Consider the following 13262-nt stretch of genomic DNA (forward strand, 5'->3'; position numbering starts at 1 on the left):
GAAGTCACAGGAAATATTGCTAAAGAGTTGTTTTTTAATGTGACAAAACTGCTGGATGATCATTTTCATCTGTGCAGTAACAAAGATTGTCATAGGGATAGGAAACAGTGCTGTCTCACCTGACAGGCCCTATGTGACTTTGAGACGATGTTGGCGTGACATTGCCTTGAGACCCAGAACTCGCAGCAGGTTGGCCGTCCCAGGTTTGCCTATGTCCCCGCAACACAGCTCCCTGTCCATGTGGAGACCTGGGTGGTTTCCCTGCTTGGTTTTCTGTGTTGGGTGAAGAAGGTCTTTGTCTTGCCTGTGTCTGGGGACTGGAGGAGTGAGAGGCAGGGTTGGAGCAGCGGCGTGGAATGGGGGTGCCTTCCTGTGGCGAGACCGAAATCTGGGGGTCTGAGCGACCTGTGGAGGGGAAGAAATATAAACCATTAGAAGAGGAGCAACACTGCATAATTGTATCTTAACTGTGTTGGCAGCAGTGCATGCTATCCTAAACAAAATCTAATTAAATGTAACCTTACTAATCCCTTCACTTCACAACTCACCTCTCTGGATGGATTTAGCTGGCAGAGGCGGTGGCACTGATGCTCCAGAGGGGGCGCTGTTGACTGGAGGATTCCTGTATAAGAAGTCTAGATTCTCATATGTCTGACAAGGCCTGCTTGCAGGGTTACCACTGGCACCATTAGCTGTACTCCAGCGGGCAAAGGCATTCCCACCACCTCCATTTTGAGGGGGAGAGTGTTTTTTGGGTAAGGGGCTCACCTGGAAGAAAGTGGACAGGAGACCAAAGTTAATTTCTATATTCTTCCCTAAAGTTTTTTTGTGTCATTTTCTTTTTAATCCCTTTTTCTCTTGCAGTGGAAACCCCCGATACTGTTCCTGGCAGAGCCACAAAGGCAGTAATGACACTGGACGTGTGCGTTTTGTTTACCCTCTCATCCAGGTCATCCTCGCTGTCGTAAAACTCCTGGGACTGTGTCTCCCACATGAACTCCACGTGGATCTGAGAGTTAAACTTCCCACTCTGGGCCAGCTCCAACTAAAACACACACAAACACACAAGCACAAACACTTAAAATACGCTCTTACACACATTACAAAACACATCCAGTACTAAACAAATACCAGCTTTGATGCAGCAACTGTAGTTTGCTCTATCAATTAAGCTTCATTTCTACTACTTTACTGGAGTGGTTCGGTTCTTGGCTGTTCTGGGATCGCAGTTTTGGGGATTAAGGTACAAATAAGTACAAATATTTTAATGCCTCTGTATTAGCTGTTTGATATTTTAAGACTGAAACATAGAAACAATGAGATAAGGGGAAAAAAATGGGGGAATTTAAATGATGTCAACACAATATATCACAAATCCTTATGTAATTTTGAGAAAATCTGCTACTAAAAAGTCCCTCATGACTGGAAATGATCAGTCGTATTGTTTGGTCGTAAGGTCAGTGTGACCTTAGGTTCAGCAGATGTTTCAAAAAATGAAAAACAACCACGATAGAGCAAAGCAGGTCAGATAAAATCACTAACAGAAAGTCTCCTCTGAGTCTCTCTGAGTCCGACCTCATTGCAGTTCTCATAATAAAAAAAAGATACTCTCAATAAAAATGAAATTAATTCAGCCACTAAGTAAACAGGGTGAATTTTAAAAGCTGTGCACAATCAAACAGGATATTACACAAGCCAGGTCTGATTCAGCAGGGCAGATGGCCGGTAAGAAAATAAAACCAGTTTATAAATGATACACGCTGGGACCTGATGAGGATAAGATTCTTTGTCCTGGGAGCGAGTCCTTTGCAGAGCTTTGCTGCACGGGGAGTTTTTTCAAGGTAGTGTTTCCAGCTGTGGAAGTTGTCTTGTTTTGTTTCTGGAGCTGGCTTTCTGGTAGGCATTTTAAATGTTGCAACTCGATTCCTCGGCTGAATTTACCTCCTGACTGTGTGTGTTCCTTGACATTATGAATTAAAGTTAGACTTTAAAAGAAAGGAGAGAAAGTAGTGTCTCACCAGCTCTACACACTGCATGTGCTGCAGCCTCCGTGCGGTATCAAGGGCCGTCTCTCCTGCAGAGTTCACTATGAGAGATTAAAATGAAGAAATGGTTAAGTATGTCTTTATTGCACTGTGTGAAAGAGAATTAGCGTTAACAGAGCTAAAGGTACCTGTGTGTAGGGATGCCTTTGCTTTAAGCAGTAACTTGAGAGACTCGGGTTTGTGATGCAGGACGCTGTAGTGAAGAGCTGTGTTTCCTTCTGCTGTTCTCTTCTCCAGACAGTTGCTGTAAAGTTAACACACAGTATAATCAGATAGTGTTACCAGCTTTTTAAGCAGGGCTGCAGTGGTATAAAGATTTCATGATTGTACTGTGGTATGAAAATTGATGGTTATACTGGTAAATAAATGCAAGCGGATAGAAAATCTCACCTTTATTTCATGTATAAGGCTGCCCCCTAATAGTCTACCAAACGTTAGTTGACCAGAAAGGTCATTAGTTGTCAAGATTTCATTGGTCGCTTAGTCGCAAAACTCTATTAGGAGCTGCGCCTTGTCAAAATAAATCAAAACCTATATGACTGGACCATGTGGGAATTTAATTTGAAAGGACAGACACAGGAAGAGGCCGCGCAGTCAGACAGGAGTCACGTTACAAACCAATCACAGCCGACAGATATCTTTCCCTTCTTCTGTAAATATTCAGTCTGATAAATACGGAAAAGTTGATCATGTTAGTGCAGGGCTACGCTCTTGAAAGCTGGCACAAAAAAGGCAAAAGTAGTGCCCAGTGCTGGACCTCGCATTTCTAGGCAGTTTAATGTGTATGGCCTCGAATTCACACGGCTGGTGCCTGCAGTTCCACAGGCTAGTTAATAACATGTCGGGCAGGAAATCCAAAGTGTGGGATCATTTTGCGAAGGACGAACCCAAGGTGATATGTAAACTCATCTTCATTGGTCGACTACAAACATGACGTATCATCTGAAACATGGAATTAGCTACATGCCCATTAGCCACTTAGCACAATCATTACTGCTTTGCCGACAGCGTCATTAACAGGCGGCTCGCTCAGTGTGTGACGTGCACTTGTAGATAAAATATAGACCTATATTAATGAAGGTTCATTAGTACGGTTTTGTATTTCTCTGTAATGTAGCACAGTGTTAACAATGTTACGGATACTATTCTTTCTCATACCTTCAACTCAAACCATTGTGTTGCCCCGCCCAAAATATATCATTTAATAATTAAATTAGTATCGTAAACATGCAGCGACTAGTCGACTAATGGCCCTAAATGACGACTATTGGTCGACTAGGAAAATTCTTAGTCAGGGGCAGCCCTATTTATGTATATTCTTTTTACAATACTTCCATTTTAAAATGGTATCGAGTTTGTTCAACCAAAAGAACCCTTCAGTTTTCATTGTATCCAATAATAACAAGAATAACTGTGTAATACTGTGACACCGTGAGATTTTTCCGAGATTGTTACCCTACCATGAAACTTTCACACTGTTGCAACCGAGCAAGTCAAAAAACAATACTGATCACGGCTGAGTCATTTTGAAGCAAAGAAGATAAGAATCATAGAGGACTACTTGTGAGTGCCTGACCTGTTCTGACAGAGGAAATCCACCAACGCCAGGGAGCTTTTTTCCTCCTGACGCACAGCAACATGGAGAGCTGTCTCTTTGATCCCCTGAAACAGGAAGAAAAGAGCACAAATGAGGCCAAACTGTTGACCCTCAGTCCATCTGTACAAAACCTTTCTCACTGTTAGTCAGTGGCCTCGAGTGGCTGCAATTTGTATCTGACATTCAAGTGTAAAGACATGCTACTAGAATACCAGAGACGCTAATGTCAGCAGCTGATTGTGAAACCCGTTTGTGTGTTAAAAAGTGAACACATGCCTGCAGCTTTAAGCATCATCTGTTTGTGTGAAGTGCGAAAGGAAGGGCTGAAGACAGAGAGAAGTGCCTTCGTAATTCAATGAGCTTGTCTCACTTGTTCTCTCGAGACGCGAGCCCTGACCTAAAAGCTGAAATAATAAACGAGGGCCTACCAACACAAACAAACACACACATATACACACACACACGGGGAAGTCAGCGCACTATTACACAGGCTGGTTAAGCTGAGCAGGAAGTGTATGACAGGGAGGATAGAACTTGATTAAAGACAAGAAGATGAGGCGTTTGAGGAGAGACAGCAGAGGCGGGGGAAACGAGATGAGTGGGTGAGAAGAGAAAAAGGGGGGAAAGATTGAATTAGAGGCCAGAGGGGATGGGAGGGCCTTTGACTACCCACCCACATCAACCATGCACACAAGAGGACAATTAACACATACTTCACATACTGTAACTATCCACACACCTCCTACATACTGTATGTGGTGGCATTTATTGAACACTAGGAGGATTTGATTCTATTTTTAGCCATTTCAGCCACACTTCTAAACTGACAGCATCATGTTAGTAACTTTTTGAAACACTTCATAAATGTATGTATGGCTTTAAACAAGCTGGGCCTTGTCAGGATGCAGCTGCCATGAATCCTAAATGCATGACAACTGTGGGAGTTTAAATGTGTCAGAAGATGATATGAATTTATTACGTGCGTTCCCACAACAACAGAGGACGCATTTCAGGAACGAGGAGATGCTGGTGCTGAAATCCACTTGTGGCTGTAAATTATCCTCACCTGTCCATCAGGCAGTGTGAGGGGTTTGGAGAGGTCCGCTCCCTCGGCATAGAGCTGTAGAAGAGAAGTGAGGTCACGGCTCCGCACGGCGTCGTACAGCCGACCGGGGTCTGCTTCTTCTTTACGCAGGACATACCGACGCTCAGCATACTTCGCCACAATGTACTCCTTTCTGGCATTCCTGGTGGTTAGATTAAATTAATTTTAATAAAAAATACAATAAACATAAATCACCAAATCGGATCGTTGGTGTTAAAGAAATCAGGGACTCACATGTCGCTTTGTGGCAGTGGTTTGACAGAGTCATTTGGAAGGCCCGCCTCCATGATGTCATTGAATCTGGTGTTGCCAATACTGACAGCCAACTGAAGCGACACACAATGCAGCCACAAAGATGTCACATAAAAAGTATTCGATGAAAAGCAGACGGTTACATCATGTGTCTAATTAGGAAACCCTGACAATACAAAATCCATCTGGATTGTGTCTGTTTTTGTGTGTGTTGTGTGTGTGTTTCCATGTGTGTGTTTAGTACCAGAAGCTCAGAGGTGCTCAGCAGGTCCAGAGTGAGCGACTGGATCCTTGAGTAGTGGACACCCAGCTCTCTGTGAATGCCAGAGCACTCGATACAGGTCAGGATGCCCAGATTGGTCGACAGCCATGTTGGATCTGAGACACGCAGAGCAAAAAAGAAGCCAACGGTCTGTTAGGAAGCCATTAACACTCTACAAACACAGCTGGGATTGATAAATGTTGTTGGCTATGACTATTGTCCCGCTCATTAAATAATTAAAACTCGATAGAAAATATTATCCCGTGATGTATTTCCTCATTTAATTATGCAGTGATCATCAACAACTGGCTGACCTGGTGCTCCACAGTCGGCGCAGGCCTCGTTGCCAGGCATGTGTCGAAGCTCAGCGATGATGGCTCTGGAGAGTTCCTGGAGCCCGCTGTCCTGGACGTGGAGCTGGTCTCCTACCAGCGCTGTGTTCAAGGCTTCCTCCTTGCTGTTCTGCAGCACTGACACCCAGCTAAAGTACAGGGGCACAGCGTACAGAAAACAGTTAATAAAAGTGGCAAATATTTATTTTCCAACTGACCTTTCGCCCCTTTGTGATGGTCCAACAAGCTGTCGCAGTAAGCGTGGAGCCCACACTGTAACTAACTGCACTCCCTGATGAAATATTATCATATTTCTGGAAAAATGAAAGAGTGATTCCAGAGAGAAGCAGACAGAGGGGTCTACAGTCTGTGTTTGAAGGATATATCCAGGAAGTCAAACTGACTCAGCAGCAACAACAGGTTAAAAAGACAAAGACAGTTAGAAGCTAAAGCCAAATTATAGGCTACAGATCACAGTGTAAAAGTGAACCACCACATCATTGCTGATCGCCACACAAGACAATGAATATAAAGGGAAACTTTGCCGTGTTTGGCTTCCCACCGGGACCTCTGCCAATGATCAGGCAGGGATCTCTGGGGGAAGTCAAACAACGTTCATCTGAGCACAATGCGATGACACACAGCTGGTTGAGTATCAGCAAAGTTTCCCTGCTTCCCTTCACTGGTTCCTGTACAGCAGGGTCGGTCTTTTTTTTCACTGTTATAATCATTAAAAAGCAAAAGCAGCATGTGTATACATTCAGTAGGCTATATCTTCAGTAGCTAGCTAGCTAACCCTACACTTTTCAGGGTTTGATTTTGGTTTTGGAACAGGGAAGAAACGTATATCTTTTTCCAACCTCTCCAGGTAACGAGTATCATTAATACACGACGTGCCCCAGACACAACATTTAGCTCTAAATCCACAAAACCAGCCTGAAAATGAAGGAAATCTGAAACAACTGCATTAGAGTCAATGGAGCACAGCTGTGTTGTTGTCGGACCCTGGTCTGAGCCGGCCCGAAAGGGTCGAATTCCACATTTTGTAAGAGCTCACTTTGAAGGAAAGCTAGAGTTTGTGGCACCAAGGAAAATAAAGATCTGATCATCTCAGTCATTTCCGCAGAAGATCAAACGTATTCCACCATGTGTTTTGCACGTGTTTGTGCTCGTTGTAAGTCATCATCACTCTCACTTTCTCAGTTTCGTGAGTTCTCTACCACCCAGACTCATACTAAACCCCATGTCTTTCATTTCTGAAGCTTTGGTACTTTTCCCTCTAAACCATTTCCATCTCTCTCTGTCCCTAAACTCACAGCACATCACATCAAAGAATCTGCCTCGAGGCCCACACACAAGGGAAGGGTAAGGGACAGAAAACCCCACATACACTTCCCTCAATCCCCACATCACAAAACAAAAAGTTCCCTTGCTTGCTGTCTGTGGCTGGAAAGAGAAGTCCCACCCAAAAGCAGCTGGGCCAGGGGGCTCCTAGAGGACAGCCTTTTCTTTCTGCATGGTTTAGTTTCTCTCCCTTTTTGGGTATTGTCAGCCCTGCTTGTTCTTCACTGCATACATCATCAGATTTTACACTCCTCTGTTTTCCTATTTTTCTATTTTATTATCTTTTGTATGCCTCTCTTCATTCTGAGTGCTTCTTCCCCATACAGGCCTAAGCTCAAATAAAGGTGCATGACATGTAACGACTTGCTTACACAAAGAGAAAAACAAGAGGTAAGAAAGGGAATCGAGTAGCAGCCAACAGCGTTCTCAACACTTACATCATACATTCCTGCTCGTCTTCTGCCTGGAAGTGGTACGTCCGATTATCTATGGAGAAGGGGAAATGGTGGTAAGTCATCGTTAGAAAATAAATTACTCAAGTAATTAAGAAGTAAACAGGGTTTTAAAGTTAACAGCCTGGTGGAAATAATGGTTGCATGACTATAAAACAAACATGACGCACACAACCACCCCTTTGTCACGTCACAACAGTTTGGATTAATCATGAGGAATCTCTGGCATTCATTTCAAATAAGATGTGTCTGATCTTATTTTCTATTAATGTGGAAGCCAAACAGGCACACAGCTGCACTGCACATGACTCTTTAGAGCAGTGGTTCACAATGCAAGTATGAAGCTGAATGTATTAAACTGTGTGGACCTTGTACTAAAGACTAAGGAGAAATCTGGACCCCGTGGCCGAACCAGTTGGGACACAATGGTGTAGAGTGAACAAAATCAATTGGTGGCAAAGTAAATGTTCCATTAAACAAGAGAAATCTGGACCCCAGGGCTGGACCAGTTGGGAACCACTGCTTTAGAGTCTTTAACCACATGTTAAGGGTAAAGTGTGAAGGGTCAAATGTTAAGAATGAACCTACGAGTGACCAGGTCGAAGGTCCTCCGGTCCTCTGGGTTCGGTCGCACCTGACAGGTCAGTAGGTTGAGCTTGGCTGGTGGTCGATTGATCTGAAGACACAAACACAGCTACTGTCAGTACGTATTGGAGAAGTTGGACAGATTTCAGTGTACAGATTCCCTTATGCTTGGTGGCAGTTTAGCCCATGTGTCCTCACCGTACTGTGGGAAATGGTCAGGCAGCCAAATTTCACACCACACTTCCTCTTCTGCCAAACCTTCCTGATCCTGCAGGATGAGATGCCAACAAAACACAGATTACATACACAAACTATTGGCATGACAACATGGACCTGGATGATTTCTGTGCAGTGCTTTAAGGGTGCTTTCAGACCTAGAGTTGTCTTGCTTTGTTCTGAATCAGCGACTAATTGCCTAGAGTTGGTTCGTGTTCTCACGGCAGCATTTACAAGCGGACCAGATCAAATGCCTTGTGCGAGAAAGCTGCTCTTGATTGGTCAGAATTTCCATGCGGGAAAAATCCAGGAAGTAAACAAAGCGTTGAAGAAGAGTACACTTGCAAGATGAATGTGACACTTTCTCATGTCACAATGGAGGGACAACTACGCAGGTTGATTTTAGCGCTGGTCATCGTGGACTATATTGCTGTCATTGTTCATTTTAGTTAAACCATACAGTTTGAAAACGAGGCGCGGCTCCAACTAGAAAACAATGTTTTGATGCATTGGATGTGCTGAATGTGCATATTAAGGCAGTACAGGAGGAGGTGCACATTAATAATCCTCCAGGACTGTAGCATGCATGTTTAACCCAAACAATGTGTCATGCGGATCAAGGTCGGAACACACCAGAGTTTGTTTGTAACCAGACCGAGACCACCTCTTCAAGAAGATCTCTGTCCAGTTGTTTTGGTGCACACCCGAGTGTGATTGTTGTGTTCACACCTGCTCAAACAAACCGCACATAGAGGGCAAACAAACTTGAGTTTGATTGAACCAAACCAAACAGGGCAGGTGTGAAAGCACCCATTGTGTTAAAAGTGTTAACAAATACCCTTGGATTGCGTAATGGAGATCTACACACCGCTGGCTCAACTTACTCCAATTCACAGCACTTCACTGTTGTTTTTCATTATCTTGACTGAATCAGGTAAAATGGCTGAGGAGTGAGGACGTGTTCTGTTTTGTGTCAGTGGCCTGAGGAAAGTTTGGTCTCCCCCCATCTCCCATTTACCCTACTGAACCACATCCCCTCTCCTTATCACACTGTAATCTAGCTCTAAATGTGTGTGTGTGTGTGTGTGTGTGCGCGTTCCTGTGTGCATGACGCAAAGGCTGGATCCACTCAGTTAGCCAGTCTGCCAATAAGTTCCACAGGAGGGGCCCCTGCTTGAATCTTCATCTCACAATAATGAGGACCAGGTGGGGTGGACAAAGCCTGAATTCCCCCTTCTCTCTCCGTGCCTTACTTGCTTACTCCTCACCCAGCTGTGATCGCTACTGCTCTCGACAGCAGCTTTTCTTACATTTAAAAAGCTTTCATTTGTTAAAATATCAACAATGAAGTAACAAAAACTACTTGTGCTATCACTTAACGAGCTGCACACTTTAAGTTGGATGATTATTTATAGACTTTGCAGCACATTTTGATTTTAATACGCATGTTAATCCCATCTAGTCTTCCACGTGTTTCCAATTCTACTACAATACTTGTATTATAACTGCATGTGACCTGACATTTAGACACTGTAACCAATGCTTTTACACACCCATCACTCTTCTTGAGCAGGAAGCCAGATTTCTCTGTCCCATACTTCTTGTTGCCCTGTGGTTGGTGGATGCTGTACCCGTTGCCAGAGTTCTTCCTGTTCAGATACTCCTGGGATACAAAGAGAGATTTGGGACTTTACTTCAAAAGCTTCGAGCCAGTTCTGAAAATTTAAAAAGAGTATAAAACAACTGTGGCAAGACAGGGTAATCTGATAGCATTAGCTAGCATTAGAGGCGTCTGCCGCTGGCCTTTTTAGAGCACATACAGACAGTGTAGATCTAAAGTATGCCAAATCAAGGCACTTTACATGTAATGAGTTTAATAATGATGCTTTATAACTAAGCATACCTCTTTCCCCTCAACTTGCAGAAGTAATCTGAGAGAATCCCTCAGCTGAGTGAGCTGTTTCACCTCCTCGTCCTGGTCCAGACGTACCTAAAACACACACCATAAAAGCCAGTGAATTGCAGCAATAAAAAACAATTAGCTGGAAAAACACCATGTTCATTTGATCATATGCAATGTTTCTTTTTTTTAATTTGTTCCAAGAATTGGGTGTGGAGTGACAGTACATCAGAGCTCTGTGTAATGGCCTACATAATGCAGAACAGAGCTCAGCACCGGGGTGTGTCGTCCTAGGAGGTTGTGCATTTTGAATTAAAGCAGCAACAGCACGTTGCATTCAACATTTAGTCAGTTTAACTGAAACATTTCTGCATTTTTTTTCCCTGGGACCCATAACACACAGAATCTGTCTGAATTTCCTTCTTGAGGCTGAGGTCTGGCGTGTCTGAGCGGGTCTCTGTTCTGCCCATGCAGAACCAGAAAAACCTCTAACGTTCCTAGTATCACAGTTAACAGCCTGTTTCCAGAGCTCCATCCAGAGCGGGGACTGGAAACCAGTCGGAGTGGTTGGAGAAATAGGTGTGCGCCGGGGAAGGAATGAAAATAAGGGATGCTTTCAGTTTCATCTTTTGGAAATAGGGGGAAGTATTTCTGGGAATAGGCTGCAATAAGTCTGCCTGTGGGTTCAGCTGAGGGGGGAGTTTCAGAGGAAAGGGGAAGGGAGGAGGTGGAGGGGGGACTGAGGTTTTGGCTGTTGTGAAGGAATAACAGAATATGCTATAGGAGGTACTAAAACACAACATGATTTATAGTGAGAGCTTCAAGTAAGTGCCTTCTTGGACACAGTTTTACCTATTGTGACTGATAAGTGAAGAAAACAAGTGGGAAAAAGAGTGTGTGTAGGGGTGAATATGGGAGTTTAATAACATCAATATGTCTGCGCATGTGTTTTTTGATAACATCAGTTTGAGTCAGGACAACAGCAGCAGCCACGGACCCTCACCTCTGACCTCTTAATCATGACAAATTCTAGATAATAACAAAACTGTCTGCAGACATTAGATGACTAACATCTGCCCTTATAAACACTGGCTGATATAACGCAGGTGAGGAGACAAACCAGCAGCAGCTTCTGTGTGTTTACCGTGTGAACAGAGGCAGCGAGCTTCTCAATGAAGGGAGCGAGGTTCTCTGCAGCTTTCAGCCCGTCCTGAAAGAAACTGAGAACAGAAAAAGAGCAACTGCTGAGTCATGACGGTAGCTCAGTCCACACATCCTCGTTCACACCAACGAAAACATCACATGCTAAAGCTGTATAAGCAACTCTGTTCCCACATAAAACCCTCTGTGCTATCAGAATGAGTAAATAGTTAACAACAGTAATAATAGCTTGCAGAAGGAAAATAAAAACCAAATAACCTCAGCTATTATGCAGAATCGTTCACGGAAACCTTGAGGTGGGATTCAAATCAATTCCACATGTTTTATAGGTCAGGAAAACTTTTAAAAATAATTCATTGTTCCTATTTCACATCTAGAACAAAATGGCAACGAGGCAAAAGACAGTAAAAAAGTGATGTCGGCAGAGACTGACCTGAGCTGGGCCTGGAAATATTTGATGAGGCTCTGGAGAAGATCAGGGCCCTGACGCACCTTCAGCTCCTGGATCTTCAAAAGATACTGAAAGCATAAACACAGACAGTTAAGAACAGCTGCAGAAATGGCAGCTCTCAAAGGAGCAGGCCAGATGGATTCACAAAAACACAAAGCCTGAATATGAAAATGAGGCATCCAATAAATCCTCCGTTTTTCAGTACCCATAATTTAAGGCTCATCTTAAGGCATTTTCAGACCGGGGGAACTTTTTGCATAGTTCAAAGAACCCCTCTTTTTTGTTGTGTCTGCACCGCAAGAACAAGGAACGATTGTGGTTCTTAGAACGCTGTTTTGAGGGAGTTTTTTTTAGCTTTTTTAGTTTTTTTTAGTAGGTACTCTCCCAGCACAAGAGGAACCATAAGTGAATCAACTGTGCAGTGATTGGTCGAACACAGGTGATGTAACACCGGCAACCCCCATTTTTAAAAACCTGTTAACCATGCAAACAACAGACGACACAAATAACATAACAAAAAAAGGGAACAACACGGACAAATAGACCAGCAGTGAAGTCAAGGCTTTTCTGACCACATATGTGAAGCCATTTCGACTCGTCAAAGTGAAAGTGACGTTGCCACACCAACTGTTGGCCAGCTTGCAGTAAAGCCGTGTCCACCAAACACTTTCGGTAACCCTTCAGACATGGTACCTAGACCCTTGGTCCGTTCAGCTTTTCCACCTCAAACAGCACCCTTGAATGTGGGCGGGGTTGTTGTCACTCACTGCTCCGTCCAGCACTCACTGTATTTCCTCATTACCGGTGACGCAGATGGAAGTCTGCACCTTATTTATTGTCCACAGAACGAGGTTGCACGCCAACATTTTCAGAACAAAATAAAACAGGCTGCAGTCAGAGTCTCTCTCAATGGGATATTTAAAAGTAGCAGGTTTGTGCAGTAAATCCTTCTAAGGTAAGCTCAGGGGTTTAGTGTTGCCGTAGCCAAAGGAACAACGGTCCATGACACTTATTTTCCTACAAGTGAGGATTAGAATATATGCAGTTCACATAACCCTGTCGCAATTAAGATATATTAACTAACTAATGGAATGGACTAATGGAAATCAAAGTGAAATTTAAGATGTGCTGATGGATTCATTCATGTATTGAGTAACATTACAAGTTAACGCTCCACCTTAAAAGTCGCTGGCAGTCGGCCCAGTGAATCAGCTGCTGCAAGAGGCAGCAAAACATCCTTCCATTTTAAAGTTACACTTCACTCATGTATAAAACTCTCCACAGTATGAACTGTGGTTACAGGAGCCTCAAAATTAGCCACAGCTCAGCCCTGAGCAGAGTAACCGTCCTTTATTGACCACTGAAGGAACTGCAGTGATCGCAGCTCCACCTTTTAGTACCAGATCTGTGTGCTAGGTACCCCAACAGAGGGGGGACCAAAAATGGGGACGGTACAGAACGGTTCCATTGGTACCATCCACAACTTTTCATGGTGGAAACGTAAAAAAGTGTACCGAACCGAACTGAACTGAACCGTACCGTACTGCTTGATGGAAACAG

At 43.7% G+C, this 13262-nt stretch overlaps 1 protein-coding gene across 1 annotated transcript in view; it reads right to left on the bottom strand.

Moving 5' to 3' along the window:
- The window catches only part of asap3 (ArfGAP with SH3 domain, ankyrin repeat and PH domain 3), a 33913-nt gene that overhangs the window by 2983 nt on the left and 17668 nt on the right, over nt 1–13262 (bottom strand). Inside the window, exons 7-23 of the mRNA XM_033642995.2 lie at nt 11685–11770; nt 11235–11310; nt 10094–10180; nt 9744–9853; nt 8173–8242; nt 7978–8065; nt 7375–7423; nt 5576–5742; nt 5244–5377; nt 4982–5073; nt 4709–4889; nt 3622–3707; nt 2174–2289; nt 2019–2086; nt 938–1045; nt 549–768; nt 120–405 (exon numbers count right to left, since the gene is read on the bottom strand). Of these exons, the coding sequence (XP_033498886.1) occupies nt 120–405; nt 549–768; nt 938–1045; nt 2019–2086; nt 2174–2289; nt 3622–3707; nt 4709–4889; nt 4982–5073; nt 5244–5377; nt 5576–5742; nt 7375–7423; nt 7978–8065; nt 8173–8242; nt 9744–9853; nt 10094–10180; nt 11235–11310; nt 11685–11770 (2024 nt within the window). The remainder of the gene's footprint in view (nt 1–119; nt 406–548; nt 769–937; nt 1046–2018; nt 2087–2173; nt 2290–3621; nt 3708–4708; nt 4890–4981; nt 5074–5243; nt 5378–5575; nt 5743–7374; nt 7424–7977; nt 8066–8172; nt 8243–9743; nt 9854–10093; nt 10181–11234; nt 11311–11684; nt 11771–13262) is intronic.

The sequence above is a fragment of the Epinephelus lanceolatus genome, chromosome 15 (genome assembly GCF_041903045.1).
Source record: "Epinephelus lanceolatus isolate andai-2023 chromosome 15, ASM4190304v1, whole genome shotgun sequence".
Lineage (NCBI taxonomy): Eukaryota > Metazoa > Chordata > Actinopteri > Perciformes > Serranidae > Epinephelus > Epinephelus lanceolatus.